The 27812-nt window shown below is 46.3% G+C and overlaps 1 protein-coding gene across 4 annotated transcripts in view; it reads right to left on the bottom strand.

Annotated features, from left to right (window-relative positions):
- Positions 1–27474, bottom strand: part of ERLEC1 (endoplasmic reticulum lectin 1) — a 177236-nt gene extending 149762 nt beyond the window's left edge. The window contains exons 1-2 of one of the 4 annotated variants that reach the window (XR_003855372.1): positions 27155–27473; positions 18105–18209 (exon numbers count right to left, since the gene is read on the bottom strand). Coding sequence is in view for 3 of the 4 variants with exons in the window: in XM_029593428.1 (XP_029449288.1) it covers positions 18105–18209; positions 27155–27304 (255 nt within the window). In the remaining variant the exon portion in view is untranslated. Of the gene's footprint in view, positions 1–18104; positions 18210–27154 lie in introns of all 4 variants that reach the window. The other 3 variants (XM_029593428.1, XM_029593427.1, XM_029593425.1) reach the window with 3 other exon arrangements.
- Between the last annotated feature and the right edge of the window lie 338 nt (positions 27475–27812).

Here is a 27812-nt window from a genome sequence, read left to right as displayed (position 1 = left end):
ATACTGAAAACTTACCTTAAATGGAAATCTGTTACGAAGCCATTTGAGATAGTTAAGCAGTAATGAAAAGTAAATCATTAGAGCAGGGGCTCCCAACCTTTCAGAGAACATGGACCCTTTTTCAACCTTAAAAGCTTTTGTGGACCCCCATGCACTTCTCTTTAATTTTTGCATGACATAACAAAAGAAATAATGAAATGCATTTTAGAATCATTCATAATGTATGAAACTTACTATTAAATAATATTTACTAATCTTAACTGAATAAATAGGGAGAACAATTTACTTAAGCTATTTAAAAATTGCCTGAATAATTGAAGATTAAAGCCAACAGTGGCCTCCACCTCCCACGCCAGTTACAATGGGAAAAGGAAAAAAAGTTAAAAAAGTTAAAAAAAAAAAGTTCCAGTTTGGCAACTTGGTGCAACCTGGCAGAAATCAGCATTGGTACCTGCAGACCTACAATCTAATTTTGAAGACTCAGCCAGCAGGGGAAGCAATTTGCACCTACTTTGAAATAAATGCAAAGTACATGCGTGAAAATATGCACAAGGATTTCAAAATGTAATCCTTGCATGTACTGTTTCTCCAACCTAGCCATGCTCCTTTTTCCCCTCGCAGGTAAAAGCATGCATGCTGATCACCATGCAGGTACTTTTACCCTCAGTGATGGGAACAGCAATTTTCAATTGCCCTTTCAATGTGGGTGAACAGGTGTTTTACCCACATAAATTTCTGAGAACTACCCTCCCTGAAAATTGACCTCTTTTTAGCCTGTTTTTCTTTTATACTTTATTTTCTTTTAGAAAATGATAGCCGCTAAATAATTTATATTTTAGAAAAAGCAAAAATATAGCATGCTTTTTGAAGAGAAGGCGGCTCCATACCTGGATGAGAGTCCCCCTAAATAACTAATGTCACAACTGCTCCTGGCTGTTGTCTCTTCCTTCCCTCCTCCTTGATCTCTAATAGTCATCTCTCCTGGACCATGGTGGTCCTCTATCCTTCCCTCGCCACCTCTGGTCCAACACGATTCCTGGCATCCTCTCCTCTTCCCTATAGTGCTCCAATTTCCCCTGATAGGCTGCCATCTATTCTTACTCCAAGTCAGTCATGGATTCCCATCTCCCTCTTTAGTCTTTTCTTCCGTCTTTCCCCTCACACTGTCAACCCCAGTACTATTTCCTCCTTTCTTCATATGTGCTTTTCAACTTATTGGTGCAGCTTTCCTCTCTTCCCTCTGTTTCAGGCCAGCAGCAGAGCACATGACAGTAGAAGGAAATGTTTCTCAATGCTGTGATCGCCTGCTTTCTCTGCTTTCCTCAGTGCACAGCAGTGGCTGCTGAAGGTTCAGACAGCTGCAATCGGACACTCCCTTCTCACTAGTGCACAGTGAGGATGTGGAGGTTTTATGACTCAAGGGCTACAATTAGTCCCTTTCTTCCCTACCTCTGCTGGATGTGTGGCAGTGTGGTTTGAGGCTCTGACTGGGTGCAAATGGCCTCTGTAGTGCTCCTCCTGCTGGCCTGCAGCAATGCAGAGTGAAGAGTCCGGGGCAGCAATAGGCCCCACTCTCACTCTCCTGGCCTATGGTAATAGCTCAGCTTCTCACAGGTAGCAGTAGCCTGCTCTTTTTCTCACTAGATAAAAACGTTCTTGCATCCCCCTCTGGCAGATTTCCTGGGATAGCCTCACAGACCCCAGGTTTGGAACCGGTGGATTAGAAAGTAAATTCCAACCTTTACTATAAGTTGGCATCTCCCATATTGAAGAGAAAAGGAAAATTAGTTCTTAGCTGATAATTTTCGTTCCTGTAGTACCAAGGATCAGTCCAGACTGCTGGGTTATGCCTCCCTTCCAGCAGATGGGAGTCAGAGGAAACTGAAAAAGGCACCACCCATATACCCTGGTGTGCCACCTGCGATCCCTCAGTATAATCAATATCAAAGCAGAATGAAAGTAACATATGGTAACAACCCATGACTAGATCAAGTCACACAGCAACTTCTGAAACAAGGAACTTCTGAAAACCAGCCTGAAGAGGCAATAAAAGGAACGATGTAACACCTGTCCAAGTACTCTGAGAAATCTGTAACAGAAAAACATCATAAACAGACAAGCGGGACTCCAACTCCTTTGGGCGGGCATCTGGACTGATCCTTGGTACTACAGGAACGAAAATTATCAGGTAAGAACTAATTTTCTTTTCCCTGTTCATACCAGGATCAGTCCAGACTGTTGGGATGTACCCAAGCTGCCCTAAAGGGGGTGGGACCTGGAGAGTCCGGCTCGAAGCACACTGCTGCCAAAAGAGTCCATCTTTGGATCCTGAACATCCAACCGGTAATGCTTGGCAAACGTGTGCAAAGATTTCCAAGTAGCCGCCCGGCAAATCTCTTGAGGCGAGTCACATTCACTCTCTGCCCATGACGCCGCTTGTGAATGCAGAGAATGGGCCTTAAGTCCCTCCGGAATGGCACGCCCATGACAAATGTAAGTTGAAGCAATATCGTCTTTCAACCAGCGGGCAATAGTAGACTTAGAAGCCTTAGTCCCTTTCTTAGGACCACTCCACAAAACAAAGAGATGGTCGGACAACCGAAAAGGATTGGTAACGTCCAAGTACTACAAGAGGACCCTTCGAACATCCAACCTCTTATGCTCCTTCTCCCGAGAAGCGTTCCTATCCTCTTCTGAGAATACCGGTAACCTAACTGTCTGGTTAACATGAAAAGCTGAAACTACCTTTGGCAAAAAGGAAGGAACGGTGCGAAGAGAAACTCCCGAGTCAGTAATACATAGGAAAGGCTCCCTACAGGACAATGCTTGAAGTTCTGAAATTCGACTAGCTGAGCAAATAGCCACGAGAAACACCATCTTAAGTGTTAAATCCTTCAGCGTAGCTCTCTTTAGAGGTTCAAAAGGGGGACTATACAGACCACGAAGAACCAAATTCAGACTCCAAGACGGACAGATAGAACGCACCGGTGGCCTTATGTGTTTGACCCCCTTCAAGAATCTGGCCACGACTGGGTGAAGGGCGATGGAAATGCCATCAATCTTACCTCAATAACAGCCCAAGGCTGCTATCTGTACTCTGAGGGAACTATACGACAAACCTTTCTTCAGGCCATCCTGCAAAAAAGCTAGAATATGAGACACAGTAGCCAGTCGTGGGGACACCTTCAACCCACGGCACCAAGAGTCAAACACCTTCCATACCCGCACGTAGGTAACTGAGGTGGATGTTTTACGAGCGTGTAGAAGGGTAGTAATAACCGCCTCCGAGTAACCCTTCTTTCTCAACTGCCGCCTCTCATAAGCCAAGCCGCTAGACAAAAGCGATCGGCCTGGTCGAAAAACACTGGGCCCTGATTGATCAGATCCGCAAACCATGGCCTCCTTGGCCACTCCGGAGACACCAGAATGACCCGTCCCCTGTGGAATTCTATCCAACGCAATATCTTTCCCACCAGTGGCCATGGCAGAAACACGTAAAGGAGAACTTGCGCGGGCCAAGAAAGAACCAGAGTGTCCACGCCTTCTCACCTGTGTTCTCTTCTGCGACTGAAGAAACGAGCTGCTTTCGCATTCAAATGAGTTGCCATCAAGACCAACCGTGGGGTCCTCCACCGTCTGATGATAAGCTGCAGCGCCTCGTTCGACAGTTCCCATTCTCCGGGATCTAGCTGCTGGCGGCTGAGGAAGTCCGCCTGAACGTTTTCGACCCCGGCTATGTGTGATGCCGCTATGCGAGACAGGTGCTGCTCTGCCCAATCCATCAATCTGCTCGCTTCGGATGCTACTAGTCTACTTCTGGTGCCCCCTTGTCAGTTGATGAAAGCCACCGTGGTTGCATTGTCGGACAGGATCCGAACTACCTGGTATTGAATCAGGGGAAGAAAGTGGCGCAACGCCAAGCGAACTGCCCTGGTTTCTAAGTGATTGATGGACCACTTGGTCTGTGGCAGTGTCCAAAGACCCTGCGCGGACCGTGACTGACAGACTGCCCCCCAACCCGTCAGGCTGGCATCCGTGGTCACAATGATCCATTGAGGGGGCTCCAAATCCACGCCTTGGAGCAAGGGATCCGGTATCAACCATCAATCCAGACTGGACCTGGCCGGTTCGAGGAGCGGTAAGGGTAACTGGAACTCTGCCGATTTGGGATCCCAATGAGAAAGTAGCACCCCCTGCAAAGGTCGCATATGAGCAAAAGCCCAAGGAACCAACTCCAGCGTGGACGCCATATATCCAAGAACCTGCAAATAATCCCACACCACTGGTAAGGGAAGAGCTAACAGGCGACGAACCTTAGACATTAGTCGCTCCATCCTCACCTGCGGTAGGAAAACCTTGCCCAAACTGGTGTCGAACTGGTGGCTCCCAGAAACTCCAATCTCTGGGATGGAACCAGCTGGCTCTTGGAATAGTTGACAACCCAGCCGAGGGAATTCAGACTGTTCAAAACTGACTGTACTGCCTCCTCGCAGAGTATCCTTGATTTGGCCCGAATGAGCCAGTCGTCCAAGTAGGGGTGTACCAATATGCCTTCCCTCCGAAGGCTCGCTGGTACCACCACCACCATCACACCTTGGTGAAGACCCTCAGGGCCGTCGCTAGACTGAAAGGCAGGGCACAAAACTGGTAATGGTTCCCCATGATCATGAACTGCAGAAACCTCTGATGAAATTCCTGGATCCCTATGTGAAGATAAGCCTCTATTAGATCCAAGGAAGCCAAACATTCGCCTTTGTGGACAGCCGCAATAACAGATCTCAATGTCTCCATCTGGAAGCGTGGGATTCGCAATGCTCTGTTGACTTGCTTTAAATCCAATATCGGGCGGAATGTGCCCTCCTTCTTGGGAACGATGAAGTAAATGGAGTAGCGACTGCTCTGTTGCTAGGCTGTGGGAACCGGAACAATGGCCCCCAGGGCCCGTAAGCAAACTAGCGTTTGCGAAACCACTTGCTGCCTCGTCGGGGACCCACTGGGAGAAATGAGAAACAGGTCACAAAGGGGTCGTGCAAAATCCAAAGCTTAGCCATGATTTATAATGTTGAGAACCCATTGGCCAGAGGTTAATCTTGGCCCATTCCTCCCGAAAGTGAAAGAGTCGTCCCCCGACCTCTGGAACTGAGGGATGGGCCAGGGTCCCTTCATTGGGACGCCTTATTGTTGGCGAAGGTATGAGATGCGCCAGTTTGCGGAGGCAGTCTTCCACGAAAGGAATGTGCCCATGCTTGCAATCTCATGGGTGGTTGTCGCGGAGCGTATGAGGAAGAGCCTCCCCCGAAGCGAAAACGGCACTGGCCACGGAAACGTTCGCGATAGGCGCCGGTAGAACGGAATGATCTGGGCTTGTCCTCCAGTAGCTTGTAAACCTTGTTCTCCCCCAAAGAGCGAACAAGTTGCTCCAATTAGTCTCCGAATAAGAGCTTACCTCGAAAGGGAAAGGAACCCAGCTGCGATTTAGAGGAGGTGTCCGCCGCCCAGTAACATAGCCATAGGAGCCGCCTCGTCGAAACTGCAGAAGCCATAGTGCGGGCCGAGGTGCGGAGAAGATCATACAAGGCATCTGCGGTATAAGCTACCGCAGATTCCATGCGGTTCGCTTGTTCAGCTTCCTCCTGAGGGAGATCCTGAGCCGTGAACAGCTGTTGTACCCAGCGGAGGGTAACCCTCTGCATCATGTTGCTGCAAACCGCGCCCTCACTCCTAAGGCCGAAACTTCAAAAATCCGCTTGAGCAAAATTTCCAGTTTCCAATCCTGGAGATCCTTGAGTGCCATGCCACCCGTAACAGGGATGGTGGTATGTTTGGCAACGACCGTTACTGCAGAATCCACCTTGGGGACCTTAAGAAACTCCAAAGACTAAAGAGGAAGCGGGTAAAGCTTTTCCATAGCTCGGCCGACCCGCAGGGTAGCCTCCGGAGTATCCCACTCCCGGGATACAATCTGAAAAAGCTTTGGATGGAAAGGAAATGTTTGCGGCGGAGCCCTGACAACACCGAGTCGCCTAGCGAAGAATCTGGAATTGCCTGTGGAACCGGGATTTCCAGTTCCTGAAGTACATGTGCAATTAATGGGTCCAGCTCCTCCTTGTGGAACAAGCAGAGTATCTGCGGATCATCCCCCTCTACTGGATCCGCCCTGCCTACATCAACACCCAGATCCTGAGTGTGGGGGTCCTGAGAGATAGGATCCATAGCCAAGCCCTGAATGAAAAGGTCCAGCAGTCTGGACCATGCAAGGCGTCCCCGCTCCCAAGCTTTCCTGACCTGTTGAGCTCTTAAAACCCTTAGCTGGGACAGGAGACCTATTTTCCCAGTCAGATTCGGCTTCCATATAAGCCTTATGGAGCAGTAAAACAAACTGGGATGAAAACGGGTGGAGTCTCTTCAAAGGCCCTCCCGCTGGGGCAAATGAAGGTAAACCTGCTTCCCGTTGCAAATCGCAGGGTCTGTGAGGGCTGAGCGCCGGTGGGGACAAAGGAGGAAGCTCCTCTCGCTCCCCCATAGAATCTGCATCGCCATCGGGCTGACTTAAGATGGCCGCCGCCTGATCCAAAGAAGGCCGCCGCCCCCGAGATCGGGAGTGAGTCCGGCCTCTGCCTCTGAGGGAGTGAAGCAGCTCTGTGAGCCTTCTGGCACGGCAGGGCTGCTCCTCTGCCCGAAACCGGCCGCCGAAGGCCCCTCGCCCCCCAGGAATACACCGGGAACAGAGGCCTTCACGAGAGAGCCGGTATCACGGCTCCCCACACGCGGTGCAAACGGCACCCCTAGGCATCGATAAAGGCACGAAACGGGGTCGGGTGGCCAGCCACCCCTTCCAGAGGCCCGGGTGAGTAAAGCAGGCGCGGGACAAACAGGACTGTATAAAAATACCTTTGAGAAATTATCACGTTCTGTATCTCTCTCTCTCTCCTTGTTCTGAGAAAGTTTCTTTTTTTTTTTTAACTTTAATAAGCACACAGTGGAAGACTCTCACTGACACAAAGAACTATGGAGCCTGCAGAGGAATTAAAACTTCTCTGCCACAAGTATCTCCGAGGAATGCAGCGTCTCTGGAGATGGATGGGGGGGGGGGGGGGAAGTTTGACTGGCCCACCGGTGAATCCTCCCCCTCCTACCCATCGGGCAGGAGACCAAGAGTACTCCGGGAAAAAGCTATAGGGCAATGCCCTGCCTTGCCTGCTAAGGCTCTCTCTTTTTTTTTTTTTTTAAAGAATTGATCTAGTCAGAGGATTCCCCATAAATTTAAATCAAACCTGACAGAGGAACCCTTCCCAATTTAAAGGAGATCAGGACCTTAGGTTATGCTCTCTCAATCTGCTGGAGTCAGAGAAATACTGAGGGATCACAGGTGGCACACCAGGGTATATGGGTGGTGCCTTTTTCAGTTTTCTCTGACTCCATTTGCTGGAAGGGAGGCATAACCCAGCAGTCTGGACTGATCCTGGTACGTACAGGGAACTGGCTGATTCAACCTTTTCTGACTCAAAAGGTTAGATAACTGTAAATAGGAACCAATTGGCCTACCCAGTCTAAGTAGCTGTTCCCTCTATATTGCTCTAAGAATATAACTCAGCTGTCAACCTGCAGGTATCACTTCTTATTCAACTCAAGTTTTAATGTCTTTCCTCTTTAGTCCTCTAGCATTCTGGGTAGATGAGCATACAAAGTTCCTTGCTTAAAACCAAGACGCAGGCCTCTCGCCTCATGTCTTACCTACACTCAACCCTTTTCTTATCACTGCTCTCTATAGTGCCTTAAAGGATATGAAATTACTTCACAACAGGAAACATTGCAACCAGAATTTTAATAGCAAGACAAGAGAATAAGCACAATGCCAGAACCTCAATTTGGAGGAAACTGCTTTTAAGAGTCTCTATTCCAATGCAAAAGGCAAAAAAGGATAATATGGCATTGACACAGTTTTCTATTTATTCAATTTCCTACCACTAATTGGATAGAACTGGTGTGGAAGCCAGAATCAGCCCCATGGCATAACTATATAATTTGCTTGTAGGAGTCCATGGATAACCAGCCCTATTGATGCTGTGGAACAAATTCTAGTCCATTCTGCATCTGGAAGTTTGCAAGTCAACCACTAGGAGGAAGCAAGGGAGTCATGACAACAACCCAAAAGAAAGCAAACTTCTCTTTTGAAAAAGCGCTCTCTTTGCGTATTCAACGAGTCACATTTAGCCTTACTAAATGCAAAGAGTGAATTATAAGCAAGAGGGGTGCCTTACAGAAATCCCTCATCTTTTGCTGGTTTCTGTGCAAGAATGAATCACATCTTGCAAATGATACAGTTTCTGAAATCCATCTATATTAGACAGCAAGATTAAAGTATACATGGAAGGTGATTGCGATACTTGAGAAAGCCATGAATGTAAAGATTTCTAATGTAGACTCCTCTTTAAGTACTATACATAAGTGGGTTGTGTCTGTGGAGGCCAAGCTGGAGAATTAGGCAGTGGACAGTCTTAGAATGTGGAGTTTTCTAATCTTAAAGCGACTGTAGCACAAGACTTATCTTAATCCATCTGTAAAAATAAATTGAGGCAACTTAATTTGAGAGCTATTAGTTTGCCTTCACTACTAGTTATTGGTTCAAAAGAGCTATTTACAAAAGTATATGACTAAGTTTTGCATATTCCCTTGGATGATGTTCCCCATTGAATAAGGTTTATTCTCTTAGAAGGGGGAAAAAAAAAAAAGATTTCTAAGTTTCCACTGATGTCTCTAAACAATCAGTTCAGACTATCTGATGAAATTTCTGAGTGGGCTATAAAAAGAAAATTATTCTTTACCTGCTAATTTTCGTTCCTGTAGTACCACAGATCAGTCCAGACCGTGGGTTATGCCTCCCTTCCAGCAGATGGAGACAGAGAAAAACTTTGAGGGTGTCCTCTATTAACCTGATGCGCCCTCTGCATCCCTTCAGTATTAAGAATATCAAAGCAGAAAATTGAAAGCGTACCAAACTGGTGAATAGATCAAGCAAAAACTAAACTGCAGAGTTAGCAATATTAACTATGTACATGGTATATGAGATAATACAAGCCTTTGAGGAAAGACTTGCAAATGGAAAGCACAAGCATTCGAGACTCTGTATAGGTGCTTTGAACTGGCGAGCTGGCTGTTCCGAATAGAGGAAAAAATTCTGCAAAGACAACCCACTAATTCCCCAGGGCGGGCGTCTGGACTGATCAGTGGTACTACAGGAACAAAAATTAGCAGGTAAGGAATAATTTTCTTTTCCCTGTACGTACCCAGATCAGTCCAGACCGTGGGATGTACCAAAGCTTCCCTACATAGGGATAGCCCTGCTCGATTGACCTGGTTGCCAAAACGAACCAAACATTGGAGGTTATAAATTTAAATGATAGTGACATGCGAAAGTGTGCAACGATTTCCAAGTAGCCAGTCTACAAATCTCCTGAGGAGAGACCGATTGGCTTTCTGCCCAGGAAGTTGCTTGGGAACGGAGAGAATGTGCTTTTATCGATTCCGGATGCCACCTACCAGTACAGACATACGCTGAAGCGATTGTGTCTTTCCACCAATGAGCTACAGCGTTCTTAGAGGCCTTGTTCCCTCTTCTGGGTCCGCTCCAGAGGACAAACAGGTGGTCTGACAAGCATTGGTGACTTCCAGGTAGCGAATGAGAACGCGCTTAACATCGAGTCATCGACGTTCTCAGGAGTCCTCTTCTGGAAATGCTGGAAGCTCCACCGACTGATTGAGATGAAATGGAGATACCACCTTGGGAAGAAAAGATGGTACTGTGCTCAGGGAAACTCCCAAATCTGTGAAACTGAGGTAGGGCTCCCTACAAGACAAGGCTTGAATTTCCGAGATTCTGAAGGCAGAATAAATAGAAACTATAAAGACGGGCTTGAGAGTTAAATCCTTGAGGGTAGCTCTCTTCAGCGGCTCAAAAGGTGACTCGCACAAAACGTGAAGAACCAAGTTCAGGCTCCAAGAGGGACACACAGCATGGCCGGGAGGCTTCAAGTGTTTTACTCCTTTCAAGAACCGGACGATGTCGGGATGAGAAGCCAGAGGAGCTCCTTCCAAACGACCTATGAGGGAGAAGAGGGCTGCCACCTGCACTCGAAGAGAATTGTAAACCAAGCCCTTACTTAGACCCTTCTGCAGGAAGGAGAGAATCTGAGTTAATGAAGCTCGACGAGGATTAACCTCTATCTCGTTACACCAGGAATCAAAAACTTTCCATACCCTGACATAAGAGATGGAGGCAGAAGCTTTCCTGGCTTGTAGGAGGGTAGAGATGACTGCCTCCGGGTAGCATCTTCTCCTCAGTCGCCACCTTTCAAAAGCCAGGCAGCAAGATAGAAGCGATCTACCTGGTCGAAAAATACTGGACTCTGGTGCAGGAGATTTGGAAGATGTCCCAGGTGAAGCGGGCCATCCACTGCGAGGTTGACTCAAAGGCCATGGTCCGCAAACCACGGCCTTTGAGACCATTCCGATGCCACTAGAAGTCACAGCTCCACGGTGGACCTCTATCCTCCGTAGTACCTTTCCTACTAAAGGCCATGGTGGGAATACATAAAGCAGGATGTCGTGGGGCCAGGGAAGCACCAGCACATCCACTCCTTCCGCTCCATGTTCCCTTCTGCGACTGAAGAAGCGTGGAACTTTCGCATTCATCTGAGTGGCCATCAAGTCCAGATGGGGAGTCCCCCACCGGTTGACGAGAAATGCTGTGGCTTCCTCGGAAAGTTCCCACTCTCCGGGATCTATGCGACAACGGCTCAAGACATCCGCTTGTAGGTTGACCACTCCTGCAATGTGGGATGCTGCCAGGAGGGATAGGTGTTGTTCCGCCCATGCCATTAGCTTGTCTGTTTTCCGAGAGACATGCAGACTCTTCGTTCCCCCTTGCCAATTGATGTATGCCACCGTGGTCACGTTGTCGGACAGTATCCGTACTGCCTTGCCCTGCACTAGGGGGTGAAAATGCTTCAGCGCGAGATGAACCGCTCTGGTTTCCAGGCAATTGATCGGCCATGTCGCTTGCTCTGGAGTCCATTGCCCTGAGCCGAATGAACTTGGCAGACAGCTCCCCAGCCGGAGAGACTGGCATCTGTGGTAATGATCACCCACTGTGGTATCTCCAAGTCTACTCCCTGTAGCAAGTTATCCAGACTGAGTCACCAGTCCAGGCTGACCTTGGCTACTTCCAATAGCGGTAAGGGAGCTTGAAATTCAATTGACACTGGTTTCCAATGAGAGAGTAACGCTCTCTCAAAGGTCGCATATGCACAAATGCCCAGGGAACTAAGTCTATAGTTGACGCCATTGAGCCCAGGACTTGGAGATAAACCCATGCTGTGGGAAGTGTAAGGCAACGGAGGTGCTGTACCTGAGAAATGAGACTGAGTGCTCGATCCTGGCGAAAGAAAACCTTGGCCACCCTGGTATCGAAGCGTGCTCCCAAGAAATCCAGCGTCTGAGAGGGAATGAGGCTGCTTTTGGCAAAATTGACCACCCATTCAAGAGAGCTTAGGAGGCACAACACCTTGTTGACTACCAGGCTGCAAAGCTCCTGGGACTTAGCCCGGATGAGCCAGTCGTCCAGATAGGGATGGACCAGGACTCCCTCTTTCCGTAGGGCCGCTGCCACCACCACCATCACTTTGGTGAAGGTGTGGGGAGCGGTTGCCAGGCCAAAAGGCAGGGCCTGAAACTGAAAATGCTGGCCGATAATTTTGAAGTGGAGAAAACACTGATGATCCTTGTGGATGGGGATGAGGAGATAAGCCTCTGTGAGGTCCAAGGACGCCAGGAACTCCCTGCCGTGTACCGCCGCAATGACGGAGCGTAGCATTTCCATTCTGAAGTGTAGGACCTTGAGGGCCTTGACTGTTTTGAGGTCCAAGATCGGCCGGAAAGAATTTTCCTTTTTGGGGACCATGAAGTAAACGGAATAGTGGCCTAATCCATGTTCCTTTGGGGGTACCGGGAGTATGGCTCCCAGGTCGAGAAGTCTGTTGAGAGTCTGATGCACAATGCGTTGTTTCTTCAGTGAACCACAGGGGGGAAAAAAGGAACCTGTCTCTTAGGGGCTAAGCAAACTCTAAAGCGTAACCATGCTGTAGAATATCCAGAACCCACCAGTCCGATGTACTTTTGACCCACTCCTCGTAAAACAGGGAGAGACGTTCCCTTATCCGGGGAGGTGAGGAGTGGGCCAACGATCCTTCATCGTATGGATTTTGAAGCGGAGATTTGTGGTAATCCATCCCGAGAGGCTCTACGGCCACGAAAGGAATGGGACCAGGATTGTGACTTAAAGAAGGAGGTCTCTATGAGACAGGCCTCGCCTGACGAAAATGCCGCTGGCCCCGGAAACGATTCCTGGAAGAACTGAATGTCCTGGAATTCCTGACATGGTCTTCTGGAAGTTTATGTACCTTCTCCCACAGATTTGATCTGCTCTAAATCCTCACCAAACAATAATTTGTCTTTAAAGGGGAGAGATCCCAGCTGAATCTTCGAAGAAGAGTCTGCTGACCAGTCACTGAGCCAGAGAAGGCGTCTAGCCGAGACTGCTGATACCATAGACCTAGCCAGCACTCTGAGATCATAGAGAGCATCCGCCCCATAAGCTATCACCGCCTCTAGGCGTTCTGCCTGTTGGGCTTCAGCCGGTGGTAGTTCTTGCGTACTGAGCAGCTGTTGCACCCATCGAAGAGCTGCTCTCTGCATGAGGGAGCTACATACCACAGCTCTGACTCCCAAGGCTGAAACCTCAAAGATTCTCTTGAGGTATACTTCCAGCTTGCGGTCCTGTAGGTCCCGCAGGGCTGCCCCTCCCGTCACAGGAATGGTAGTTCGCTTCGTGACCGCCGTCATTGACACATCCACCTTGGGCACCTTGAGGAGCTCCAGGAATTCATCAGGAAGAGAATAAAGCTTATCCATAGCTCTTCCTATCCGCAGAGTAGCCTCTGGAGCATCCCATTCTTTGGACAGCAATTGTAGTAGCATGGGATGAAAAGGAAAAATCTTTGCTGGAGGGCGTAGCCCTGCTAGGATGGGATCACCCTTGGAGGTCCCTGCGGCACATCAATATCTAACTCTGCCAGGACATGGGGAATAAGGGGGTCTAGCTCATCTCTCTGAAAGAGACTCAAGACTCTGGGATCATCCCCTTCCACCTGCATGTAAGAAGCAGGATCATCTTGGTCCCGATCAGGATCAGTGGGAGGAGGAGGAGCAGCAGCAGGAGGAGGAGCAGGCAGGACCGGATTGGGGACCACTCGAACCCGGGAGAATCCCTGAGGAACCCCTGAAGCATCCTGTGAACCTTGCAATCTAATCACCTTCGGAGGAGGGGGGCCTGAAGCTGAACCCCCTGGCTGAGAAATGCTGGCCAGGTAAGCTCTGTGCAACAAAAGAACAAAATAAGTTGATAAAGCATTTGAGGGGTCAGGGGCAAGAGCAGGACCCATTGGACTGTCTCCTGGTTCTGCTCTAGAGACTGGCGGTTTAACAGGAGTTAAAACGGGTGGTGGTAGTGAAAAATCGGCATCCGGGCTGCTATTTGGCTGCGTTGCAGCAGCTGAATCAGAATTCAAAATGGCCGCCGTCCCCGCGCTCGGCACCAACCCTCCTGACTGCAGCCATGCCTGAGAGCACAGGCTGGATCGATCGGCAGCCCTGAAGACCCCTCCCCACCGGGAAGGCAGCTGGAGCAAATGCCCTCGTGGGAGAGCCGCATCCCGGGCTCCCCGAAGGCTGAACATCGCGAGGATCGTGGCATGGGGGAGGCTAAAGGCTAAAGCCAGCAGAAAACACCCCCGGAGCCTGGCAGGAGTAGGTAAGAGCAATTGAAACCTCACTCCAAAAGAAACAGAAGACCGCACTGTATTTTTTTTTTTTTTTTTTTAACAAGTAAGCTGAGGAATGCAGCATCTCAGCTAGTGCTGCCCCGAGGAATACAACATCTCAGGGCAGCCGGTCGTAGAGCAGGGGGAGAGGCTGGACCAACAGCTTGCACCCCGCAAGCCAGGAAATCCACCTAGGAAAAAAATGTCCCCGGACTTACCAGAGACTTAAGAGATCTTAAAAAACAATGCAGGTTCAAAATGCAAGTCTAAACAAGACCTAATGAGAAAATAACAAAACTCACTTTTTTTTTAACACTTGATCCACTTAATTTAATAGGAAGGAAGAGAAAAATTCTCCTGAAAATTCCTATCCTATACAAATTGAAAAGGGAACCGCAGGTTCTGCAACCTTCATCTGCTGGAGACAGAGAAATACTGAAGGGACGCAGAGGGCGCACCAGGTAAATAGAGAGCGCCCTCAAAGTTTTTCTCTGTCTCCATCTGCTGGAAGGGAGGCATAACCCACGGTCTGGACTGATCCAGGTATGTACAGGGAATACTGATTTCTTTCTTTTTTTTTTGTCTGATAAAGATGCTTATGAGATTATTTTTCCACATAAAGATGTTTTGTTTATAGGTGAGAGAATACAGCTATTCCCCCAATTTGTGTAAACAAACTAAGAACAGGTGGAAATTATTCCTCCAAAATGCATCAAGAGGTTAGAGATCTTTTTATTTTTTAAATTTGTTATATCAAAAAAAAAAAAAACCAAAACTCATAATGACTTAAAATTATCACATACATAAACAAAAACTAGTCAGAAATAAAACAGAGAATAGTATGTTACAGTAAATATAAAAGATATGCTGTACTTTATATCCATCTCATCTATTTATAGTCTCATGACATTTCAAAACATCTGGGGAAAATGTTATTTTACAGTATCTTAAATGTTTTGTTAGTTCTCCAATGATAGGTATATCTTCTATGAACCTAGAAATTGTGTATTTTTCTTGATAACAGAATGACCCTCAAATCTTACACTAATTTCTGGGAACATGGCTGTTCGAGACAAGTATTTTGCTATGCTTTCCTCTAGCTTATTATTAGATACATACAGTGGCTTGCAAAAGTATTAGACTCCCTAAAAAGGTCAGGATTTGTGTAGATTACAAATGACACATATACAGATTGTTCCAGACATTATGTATATTGCAAACCAGTATACTCTTAAAGTAAAAATTTTCAAAATTAAAATTCATTATGCAAGCAGCCTTTTTCAGTTTTAAATTTTATTTTACAAAAAAATGCAGAGAAGTAAGTATCAACCCCTTCAAACTAGTACTTCTAAGAAACAAACTTTTGCTGCAATAACAGCTTTAAGTTTGTTGGATTAAGTTTCTACCAGCTTTACACACTGTTTGGGAATGATTTTTGCCCATTCTTCCTGGCAGATTTGCCCCAGGTTGTTCAGGTTAGTTGGATGATGCTTATGTACTGCAATTTTCAAATAGGCCACAGATTTTGAGATCTGGACTTTGACTTGGCCATAGTAGAACATTTACATTTTTGTTGTTAAAACACTCTTGTGCTGCTTTGGCCTTGTGCTTGAGGTTATTATCCTGCTGAAAGGTGAACTTTCTCCCAAATTTTGTTTTTGTTTTTTTTTTTAGTAGATTGAAGCAGGTTGTCTTTCAGTATCTCCCTATGTATTGCACCATCCATCCGTCCCTCAATTTTAAGAAGCTTCCCAGTCCCCATCAAGGAAAAGCATCCCCACACTTTACTGTTGGGATGGTGTTTGCTGAGGAATGGGACTGTTAGGTTTGTGCCATATATAGCATTTTCAATTTTGGCCAAGAAGCTCAATTTTTGACTCCTCAGACCACAGAACCTTATCCCACATTTCAGCTGGGTCACTCTGATGCTTTCTGGCAAACTCCAGATGTGTTTTGATGTGGTTTTATTTCAGTAAAGGTTTCTTTCTAGCCACCCTCCCATGCAGGCCAGTTGTATGCAGAGCTCTTGATATGGTTGACTGGTGAACATCCCCTCTAGTCTCAGCCACTGAACTCTGTAACTCCTTCAAAGTGATTGTTGGTGGCTTCCCTCCCAAGTCTCCTCGTTCTGATTAAGTTTTGAGGGACGGCCTTGTCTAGGCAGTGTCGGGGTGGTATGATGCAGCTTCCATTTCCTCACAATTGATCCAATAGTGCTCACTGGGATATCCAAGCACTTAGATATTATTTTGTAGCCTTTTCCTATCTTGTGCACATCTATAACTATCTTTAGTTTTCTTAGAATGCTCTTTGGTCTTCACTTTCACAGGTTTCCTTCAGATTTGAAATCTGACCAGTGGTACTGGAATTAGGGGGTCTTTTATCCAGAAAAGCTAACCTTTTTTATTGATTCACAGGTAGAGGCCAATTGTAAGCCAATTGTTAGGGAAATATGTTTCATATGTAAACTTGGAGGTTCCACAGCACAGGGGTTGAATACTTATGCAATCAGAAATTTCCATTTTTTATTTTATTTTACAAAAAATGCAGAGAAAATGGATTGTGACTGAAATTTTACTTTAAGTGAATACTGGTTTGCAATAAAAATACTGACTGGAGCAATCTGTGTTAGTGTCATTTGTAATCCACACAAATCTGCCAGCGTTTTAGAGGGATGAATACTTTTGCAAGCCACTGTATTCCTTTGTTTCTCTACGATTCCCCTGTATTGTACCGAGGGCATATAGAGAGTGAGCATATTGTTTTGCCTACATTCCTTTGCTCGACTTTTTTTTCCTATATGTTGCACTCATATCTGGGCAAGATGCTTCTTGCATTGTCAATATGAAAATGATAAATAAATGGCTAAAATAAAAAAGAAAATTTACACACAACAGGGACCCTCACAATCATTATTAGCTTGTACAAAACAATTTTCAAAACATCTTGTATCACCTCAAAGATAGAACATATACACACATTATATATCATGTAACTTTATTATTTAAATTACATTATAAAAATGTACATTTTACATATCATTAGCATCACATCCTATACATTTTCCAACATATATTCACCAATAGGACATGCCAGTGTCACCCAAATACACTTATTAAAACATACCCCATTCATCCATCACATTCACTCAACCCCCCATATAAAATAATCCCAACTATTCCCAATATTTTTCTTTAGGAGAGTCAGTGTTATCATCTATCACTGTATCTTTTCACTTGCTGATTTTACCAGTACAAACACTCAGGAGAATACTCCCCTCAAATCTTCAGTGTGTAGATTAATCACCCTTCTTCAGGTGAATTCTCCCCTCAGATCCTCAATATGTAGATAGATCATCCTACAAGGTGCCTTGTTTCACATTTAAGCTTCCTCAGGGGTTAATTAACACTGCAAACTCATCTCTGAGCTGACTTCTCCAACTTGTACATATATTAATCCACCGCTGTTAAACACCCGTTCATGTCCACCACCACTACTTTATGGGAACTATTTCTCTGAAGTTAAGACGTCTCATATTTTTCTCAAAAGTCCACTGTTTAAATTCAACAAGTTTCTCACAGCCATCAAATGCCGATTTCTCATATGCCTCCAATAGTAATTCACCACTCACCACGATCTGCTTAAAACAGGCAATCCGTTAGGAATTTCGGACTGACTCCGTGAGGTGATAACTGTTTTAAGCAGATCATGGTAAAGTTACCCATGACTTACCTGGGTAACTATATGACTAATTTACCCAACTAGAATTACCCTTCTAAACTTATCTGGAAAGTGCTAAATATCAGCACCACCCGGTTAAATTTAGGATATGCACCTAGAATATCTCTTTCCCAACCTATTTTTATTCAGCTAAGTTTCTGAGGTAAAAAGTTACCAGAGTAAAATTTTGCAAGTCGGTGAGGTGGGAAATTGAAATCTCAGAATAACTAAAAAAAATTATCCAGACAAACCGTTTTCAATATCAACCTCAGACTATAAGCCTTCTTGGACAGGTACTTACCAAAAGGTACCTGAATTTGTAGGTCACCTTGAGCTCAGATTTAGAAAAAAAAGACAGTAATTACATCTAAAAGCTAAATCCAAAAGCTTTCATGTAAAATAATCTGTACACATTAGCATTTTGTCTTCCTGAGCACCCAAACCTAGAAAGCTGTTGCATCTGGGTCTGCACTACCAGTTACCTATACTGTGTTTATTCAGACATACCTCGTTTTCATTTGCCAGTAATGGAAGCAAACATTTGTACTTTTCTTTATGTATTGTTGTCATGATGACATAATTATCTTCTTTGTACAGGACACCAGTTGTAGGCTGTAAGCAGAACACACACAAAAAAAAAAAAAGAAGAGACTGAAGCTTTTTTTGCATATGGAAACTTGTAATGATAAGCAGATCCTACTGCTGTTAGGAATCTTGTAAACTTTAGTCACAGTAAAAATGCAGTATAATTGTGCAACTGCTGCAAATTTAAAAGGAAAATTTGGTTCTTACCTACTAATTTTTGTTCCTGTAATACAACAGATCAGTCCAGACTCCTGGGTTTATTCACCTTTGCCAGCAGATGGAGACAGAGAAGGTAAAACTGACACTACTTTATATACATTGATGCCACCTTCAGTTCCTCAGTACTGATCTGTACCCAAGCTAAACCGTAAAAAACATTTCAATATAAACTGATGAAACAAACTTCTGATATCTATAATCTACATCAATTGAGCGGACGACTCTCCACCCTCCTCAATGTTTGGGCGGGTTCTGGACTGATCTGTGGTACAACAGGAACGAAAATTAGCAGGTAAGAACCAAATTTTCCTTTCCCTGTACATACCCGGATCAGTCCAGACTCCTGGGATGTACCAAAGCTCCCTAAACAGGTGGGACCTGGAGAGTCCCGCTCGTAAACTGCCTTCGCCAAAAGACAGTCTCCCGATCCTCCACATCCAGCCGATAATGCCTCGCAAAAGTATGCAGAGACTTCCAAGTTGCCGCTCTAGAAATTTCCTGTGGTGACACCAAGTAAGCCTCTGCCCAAGAGGCTGCCTGAGAGAGTGGAATGGGCCCTCAAGCCTTCCAGAACTGGTTTACCCTTAAGGATGTAAGCGGAGCCAATAGCCTCCTTAAGCCATCTTGCAATGGTAGTCTTGGAAACTTCGGACCACTCCACAAAATGAAAAGATGATTAGACCTTCTAAAATCTCTATGGATGTCCAGCAGTCTAAGCTCTCGAGCATTAGACTTAGAAGCTCCCAAATCCGGAAAGGCCAGCATTTCTCTACAGACTGATTAACATGGAAGGCGGATACCACTTTCAGGAGAAAAGATGCCACTGTCTGCAAAGACACACCTATTTCCAATACGTGAAGAAATGGATCTCGACGCAGAGCAAATGGCTACCAAGAAAACAACCTTTAGAGTCAAATCTTTAAGAGTCGCCCTGCAGATAGGTTCGAACGGGGCCCCACACAAACCCCGAAGGACCAGATTGAGGTGGCAAGGAGGCAAATTCTCCTCACAGAAGGGTGCAAATTCTTGACTCCTCGAATAAATCTGATCACATCAGGATGAGAAGACAAGCAGTAACCAGCCACCTTTCCTCTTAAACAAGCCAAAGCCGCCACTTGGACTCTAAGAGAATTGAAAGCGAGGCTCTTGACCAAGCCTTCCTGAAGGAAAGACAAGACGTGGGGCAGTGAAGTCCATAATGCCTGCACTCTTAGTCACACAGCAGGATTCGAATACTTTTCAGATGCGGACATAAGATAAAGAGGTGGACTTCGTCTTGACTGGGTACTCCCTCGACCTCAAACGCCTCCTCTCAAAAGCCAAGCCGCTAGACAAAAGCAATCTGCCTGGTCAGAAAATACGGGGCCCTGCAGCAGAAGGCAAGGGAGGTGACTGAGCCACAACAGGACCTCTACCACAAGGTTTACCAGATCTGCGAACCATGGACGACGCAGCCACCCGGGGCCACCAGCACTACCTCCCCCAGATGTTTCTCTATCCTCCGTAAGACCTCTCTCACCAGTGGCCATGGGGGAAAATATATAGGAGAACTCCCTGTGGCCAAGGTAACACCAGATTATCTACTCCCTAGGCTCCATATTCCTCCGTCTGCTGAAAAAAAAACGAGGAGACTTCGCATTGTGGCACGTCGCCATCAGATTGACATGAGGGCAGCCCCATTTCTTGCAAATGAGCCGCATCGCTCTGTCCGACAACCCCCATTCTCCTGGATCGAGGAGAGTGTGACAGATAATCCACTTGAACATGTTCGATTCCTGCGATATGTGATGCCATTATTTGAACCAGGTGCTGTTCCGCCCAAAGGATCAGCTCCTGAACCTCCAGAGATACTGAATGGCTCTTGGTGTCCCCCTGTCTGTTGATGTAGGCTACAGCTGTCGCATTGTCTGAAAAAACTCACACCAAAGCCCTCAAACTAAAGGCCAAAAAGCAAGTAATGCTAAATGCACCGCCCTGGCTTCCAAGCGATTGATAGACCAAGAAGCCTCCTCGGCCGACCAGGTGCCCTGGGCCGCTTGTCTCTGACATACTGCTCCCCATCCAGAGAGACTGGCATCCATTGTCAGGATCGTCCAATCTGGGACTTCCAATGTGCCCCCTCCCCTGCTTGAGGTTGGGTGTCTGCAGCCTCCAAGTCAGACTTTCCCTAGCCAAAGGAGAGAGAGGGACAGGCTGGTGAAACTTCTCCAACAGACTCCACTAAGCCAAAAGAGCTCTCTGAAGTGGATGCATATGAGCAAAGGGCCCACGACACCAGATCTAGTATGGAAGTCATCAAACCGAGGACCTGCAAAACATCCCAAGCTCTGGGGACATGCAACTGTGACAATCACTGAACCTGAGTCTGTAGTTTGCGCACTCTCTCCTCCATCAGAAAGACCCTGCCTTGGCTTGTGTCAAAACGCACCCCCAGATACTCCAGAGTTTGAGACGGGGTTAGGTGGCTCTTGGCCAAATTCACTACCCAGCCTAGTGACCGCAGAGTCCGAAGCACCGTCTGTACGGCGGAACGACAACTGCTCTCAGACTTCACCTGAATGAGCCAATCGTCGAGATAAGGATGAACGAGGACTCCCTGATGCAGCAACGTCACTGCTACGACTACCATGACTTTGGTGAAGGTATGAGGTGCCGTGGCTAGGTCGAATGGGAGCACTTGAAACTGGAAGTGCTGCCCTAAGAGCATAAACCTTAGGTAGTGTTGATGATCTTGGTGAACTGGAATGTGAAGATACGCTTCCGTCAAATCCAGCGATGCCAGGAACTCCTGGGTGTGTACAGCTGTTATCACCAACTGCAATGTTTCCATGCGAAAATCGGGAGACTTTCAACGCCGCATTAACGCGTTTCAAATCAAGAATGGGGCGAAAAGATCCCTCCTTCTTCGGAACCACAAAGTAAATGGAATAGCGACCCGTTCTGAGTTCGACCAAAGACACTTGAACCGCGGCCCCCAAGCGCTGCAACTTGTGCAAAGTCTCCCGCATTGCCCTGCGCTTCTGCAGCAAGCCGCAGGGGGGAGATTAGGAACAGGTCGCGGATGGGCCAAGCAAATTCTAAGGTGTAACTGGCCCTTATGACGCTGAGTACTCACTGATTCTGGCCCACGCCTCCTAAAAACAAGCCAGCCGACCCCCCCCCTCTATAAAAAGGAATGGTGGAGTGGGCCAGCCTCGCCTCATTGTGCTGATTTAAAACCTGAGGATCCTCCATTGATGGAGCTTCTGAAGGGCCGACATCCTCCTCGAAAGGAATGCTCCCAAGACTGACTGCGAGATGACAAAGGCCTCTGTTCGCTGATGTGCTCTGCGGTCGCCAAGACCTTAGACTGTCCCAAAAACACAGAGGTGGAGGAAAACTCCGTCTGCCTTAGGCTTGTCCTCCGGCAATCAATGCATCTTAATGTCACCTAATTGCTTCACGAGCTGATCCAGCTCCTCACCAAATAAGAGTCGACCTTTGAACAGCAGAGATGCCAGCTGGAACTTAGACGAAACTTCCGCTGACCAGTTATGGAGCCATAAGAGACACCTTGTGGAAATAATGCAGGAAGATATCTGGAACACATCGTATAAGGAGTCTGCCACAAAAGCTATTGCAGCTTCCAACCTGTCCGCCTGAGCACCTTGCATACCACCAGATGCCTGACCCTCCTGGGAACGCTGTGCCTAGCATGAAGCTGGAACAAATAGCCGCGTGGATCTCAAAGCCGAGACCTCAAAAATCTGCTTGAGATGGACCTCCAGCTTGCGGTCCTGAACATCCTTCAGTGCTGCTGCTCCCGCTATTGGAACGTTCGTCTTCTTTGTGATGGCTGAGACTGCAGCGTCCACCTTAGGGAGTGCACATAGCTCCAGGGCTTGCTCCGGCAAGGTATAAATCTTTGGCCATAGCTCTGCCGACTCACAATCCAATGTCCGGGTTATCCCACTCCTGGTCCACCAACTTTTTAATGGTCTCATGATATGGAAACCCAGAAGGAGGGCTCTGCATGCCCTCTAATACTGGATCTGCTCCGTCCTTGCGAGAGTCGCCAAGAGGAGGCTGAGACCTAGCTCCTCCACAACTTGGGGAATGTGCAGGGCCAGTTCCTCTCTGCGGGACAAATCGAAGAATCTTGAGGTCATCACTCTCCGCTGCCAGCCCTGGATTGACATCATCCCGCTACGTAACAGCCGTGTCCAAATCCGCCTCCCAGCTCTCAGAGAGTGGCGCCCCCAGGTGGCAGGCCTCCGCCCGCAAAGCCATACTAGGCAAACGCAACCCCCTGATGGTTGATGTGCTTTGCAGCACAACTGAAGAGGTCTGCAATGGCCCAGACCCAAGCGGTCCCAATCCTGACTCAGAGACCAAAGCGGGAGGTTCTTGACTGCCCCGGTGGAACCCAAAACCGTCCTGCTGTGCCACAAAGGCCCTATGCATCAAAAGCATGAACTCAGGCGAGAATGGAGTCTCAAACTATCCTGACCCGCAGGTATGGGACTTCGCCCCATACCTAGGATTTTTTATTTTTCAAATGACAAAACAGACCAAACTCACCAGACTCCCCTGTCCCTCAATGGGACCCGGGAGAACCAGGGAAAGTGCAGAAGGGAGATCCCCTGTGGGCCCCATATGAGTAGGCCCGACCGCCAGGGGATCCAAGATGGCCACCGTTCTCACGGTCAGAGCATCAGGAAGCTGCACATGTGCTGCACTGCTCCAGCCTGTAGTCGGAGGTGCAGGTGCGATTTGTTTCTGTTTCGCAGGAGTAGGGAGATCAGAGGGTCCCTCCCCACCCGAGATGCATGCAGAACAAAGACCGCTGTGATTTAGCCGCGCAGCAGCTCAACCCCCTTACCATAGTGGTGCCGCAGCAGGAAAACAAATATCAGGTAAAAAAAAAAAAAAAAGACAGTGAACCCCCGAAGAAAGGAGCCCCAAAAAACCATGAAGGGGGGGGGGGGGGGGAGTCTTCTTCCTTACTACTCCTACCTGCTCTCCATAGGCTGTTAAGATTTTTAGTTTGTTTTTTTTTAACTAACAAATAAATTGAAAACAAAAACCTCAGTTGGACTTCCTGCTCCAAACACTGAAGAGAGCTGTCCAGCTCAATTCAGCAAGTTAATGAAAGGAGAGGAAAGTGAGGAATATTAGAGCCAATACAAAAAATCCAAATCACTCAAGTGACCTCATGAAGGGGAGTGATCTGGACCACCACTTTTACACCTCATGGTAACCCCTGGATCAGGTGTACAAAAGGGTCGCCAACCCCCAGCCCATCCGCCTCAACCAAACATGGTAAGGATCCTTCATGAGGAACCCCGACCCTTGGGAGGAAGGCTCAATAACAACCAAGGAAAAAAATACTGGATCAAACTGCAGGTTTTTTTCATCAGCCACCATCTGCTGGAAACAGAAATACTAAGGAACTGCAGTTGATATCAATGTATATAATGCAGTGCCAGTTTTACTTTCTCCGTCTCCATCTACTGGCACAGATGAATAAACCCAGGAGTCTGGACTGACCCAGGTACGTACAGGGAATGTAGATTTCTGTACTATCAAGGGCTATTTCACACTCTAGAAAACAAATTATCAACAGTTTGCAAAGAAACTGAAACGTACATAAAGAAGCAGAAAAATGTGAAGGCAGCAAACTGATAAACTGGACATATTTCTCACATATCTCTATCAATGCGCTAGAAAGAACACTGGTGTGCAAAATACATTTAAAACCCAGGTCCTTACAGGAAGGAAAAAAAAAAAAAAAAAAAGCAAGCAATAAGCACCGTCCAATTCAGAGGCTTTCCCAAGTGAGAACTGAGACATGTTGCTACATCAATAAAGCTTCATTTCCTGGAATGAAATGGCCGTGCACGCCTGTGCTAGTGGCCTACAGCTCATAGGATCACACCCATAAATACAGCATACTTTCTTCCTACCATTGGCTTGTAATTTCTGAGATGCAATTACAATGGCTCACTGGGCACACACTAAAGCATGACAAGCACTCCAGCATAAAGTTATCTTAATATTTAATCCACTTTTACTTTTCAAATGCCAAAACAGACCAAACTCACCAGACACCAAAAGCAACAACTCCTGCAGGTACCCCATCCTTTCATCTCTTGTATAACGTACAAGAGACAGGCTGGCTCAATGGCTCATTGATGCAAGAGATCTGGGCTCCATTCTGGAGGCCAACCAGGGATGCTACAGACACAATGAACACAGCTTTTGGAGGCAGCCATTACATAAAGTGGACTAGAAACCAAATAGCATCTTATAATTCAGATTTCAAATGGCAGTGAAGTTGGGAATTTGGTGTGGAGTTAGTCAGTAAGGCTACTGTTACAGTGTTACATTGCTCTGCTGCATCCACTTCCCCTTTGCTAGTGTCACATTCACATTTCTATATTCAACTCAAATATTTCTCTTTCAAGGCTTTGAATGTCTCTACTTCTCTCCACATTTCAACCCCATGCATTTTACAATCCATTCAAACAGGAGTGAACAGAAAAGAGTGAACTGAGAAGAGGTGGTCTATCTCTAGCTCATCCTCCTACCCTTTCCTCTTTTCTCTGCACCTTTACATCCTGTCCTTCTGAAGATGATTTTTTCCCCAGGAGGCACTCCACTAGCATCTCCTCCTGACATTCCTACAACTATTCCACAAAGCTCTACCCTTCTCGGTACATAAGCTCTGTGAAGAATGCCTTTACACAATCCTGCTGTATAACAAGTTAAAGCTATGTTATAAGAACATAAGAAATTAATGTCTGTTTTTACTTTGCACCTCCCTGATTATATCAGAGTTCTAAAAATAAAATGGATTTAACTAAAAGTTTGTTCCTTGAGTTTATGGGTGAAGATTCTTATGTCTAAAGTTTTACATGACACTTGGTAACATTCCAATCTTCCAAAAAGTTCTTACATATAAATCGTGCTACAGCATTTCAGAAACCTAGATGCAAACACTGTTCCATTTTTCTTGAAGGGCAACCAGTCACCTGATTTACAGGAAACTTCTCATTCTCTAAAGTTCTTCTCAACTAAAAGATAATTTTAGTGTAGCTAGTTGTCACTTTGGCTGGAGCTCACTCCTAAGCAAATCTTGGCACCCTAACATCATAGAAATGCATCAAACCAGCTATGTGTTGGTGGAGAACACAGCAACATTATGAACTATTACAGCCTACACAATAAAAGTTTCCCTTAACATTTCTCAAGAGCTTGTACATGAGAAAGAAGAGGACAAATAGAAAAATATTACCACCTGTCACAGACCTAGTAGAACATTCAGCATTACAACCAGAATGTATTCACCCAATATCTGTCTCTTCGAAATTAAACATCTCCTGGCTAACCTAAACCTAGTTTTAAACTCCTCTAAAACAGAACTGCTTCTCATCTCCCCAGATAATAATGCCATCTCTAATCCTCCAACTATCCCAACTACTACACAGGTGAGAGATCTAGGAGTATTAATTGATAACCGGATGAACCTTAAAGCTTACATCAACAGAACCACCAAGGACTGTTTCCACAAACTCCAAGTTCTGAAAAGAATTAGACCACTCTTCCACACTCAGGACTTCAGAACCATTCTACAAGCTATCATTTTTTCTAAGATCGATTACTGTAACTCTATCCTTCTGGGCCTACCTTCCTCCTATACTAGACCCCTCCAGATGTTACAAAACGCTGCGGCAAGATTACTGACAAACTCCAGGAGGAGGGACCATATATCTCCAATCCTAAAAGATCTCCACTGGTTGCCTGTTCACTTTAGAATCCTCTACAAATCTCTTTCCATAATATACAAAACCATCCATCAACACACCCCACTCGACTTACAAGTCCCATTCCAAATTTATAACTCCTCCAGACCAACAAGAGACACACTCAGAGGATCTCTTCAAGTGCCCCCAGCCAAAACTACCAAACACATTACCTTGAGAGATCGGGCCTTTTCAACAGCCGGCCCCCTTCTATGGAACTCCATCCCACCGGACCTTAGACAGGAGCCCAGCCTCCCAACCTTCAGGAAGAGACTTAAGACCTGGCTGTTTAAAAAAGCTTTCCCGGACACCGATTAATTCTATTCAGCCAGATTCTACCACTTCCACATGTAAAAATGTTATTACTAATGTAAATACCTATACCTAATGTTATTCTCTTTCTTTTCTTCTCTCCTCCCAGTTCTATTACCTTGTTATTTGTAACTGCTTCCTTCTACACAAATAGGTTATTGAATTGTTTACTGTACACCCCTGTTATATGTAAACCGGCATGATGTGTTTGCAACATGAATGCCGGTATATAAAAATTTTAAATAAATAAAATAAATAAAATATGCTGCCATCTGCAAGATGCTGAACACTAAAAGATTTATAGCACATCCAGTCGTCATACTTTCCACATTCTCAAGACAAATACATAAATTATATATTTAGCAGTAAAGCCTGAATGAGACTGCACACGGTCACTTTAGTTAGGCAACGGGTCTCAAGCACACATTTGTTATGAAAAAAATTGAAAGTACTACATTTTAATCTCATAAACATTGAGCTTAAAGTTCCTCTTCACCAACACAATTTATGTACACAGAATACAAAAAGTTGGCAGAACTTAACAATAACAGGATATAGTCAGGTTGCCCTGCACAACCCCTCCCCCCCTCTAATGTCCCATACCCCGTCCCCGCCTCCCCGTTACTGATGCAGTTAGCTGCAGTTGCCTTCACTCACCAGAGTGACCTCGGGGCCGGGCCAGGTGAGCCTGAAGGGGATATCATCGCTGAGGGAGGGAAGAGCTCTAGCGTCGCTGCCGCCCGTCCCCTGCAGCACCGCACACAGCACGAACAACGCCGGAGTTCCGTGCACCCCTCGGCTCCTCATCTTCCCTTCTACCGGTCTCCACCTCAGCAGCCCAGCGCAAACCCTCCCCGGTCAGCCAATCAGCGGGCGGCGCATTGACTAGCATAACATCGTCGTGCCACGTCAGTTAGAGGCGCGCTAGTGGTAAATGCCAGAGCCAATCAGACTGTGGAACAGCATCCGGGCTTCGGTCGGCGCCCAAACACCCGGAAGAAACTTTTTTTTAATTTTTTTTTTGCCACTGGTGGGCGGAGTGTGAGCTGCTCTGCTGTCATTTTTGAATTGGGCAGGAAGGAGGGTTGGTCGGTGAAAGACTCGGATAGGAGCGGTTTTTGTTAGTTCCCTTGAGCTGGGCGATGTCTGTAATTAGCGCAGTTTTGTTTTGTTTTTTTAATTGAGCTGATAGTTTCCCTTTGCGCCTTTGAGTTTGGTTGTGGCTGAGTTGGAAGCAGTTCTGGCACCTAGAGTAGGGTAGCCAACTTTTTCATGGACCGTAATTGGACAGCCCAATAAACTTCATGCGTTGGGA

Source organism: Rhinatrema bivittatum, chromosome 3 (assembly GCF_901001135.1).
Source record: "Rhinatrema bivittatum chromosome 3, aRhiBiv1.1, whole genome shotgun sequence".
NCBI lineage: Eukaryota > Metazoa > Chordata > Amphibia > Gymnophiona > Rhinatrematidae > Rhinatrema > Rhinatrema bivittatum.
Note: the sequence above shows the minus strand (reverse complement) of the source record. Positions and strands in the feature narration are given on the sequence as shown.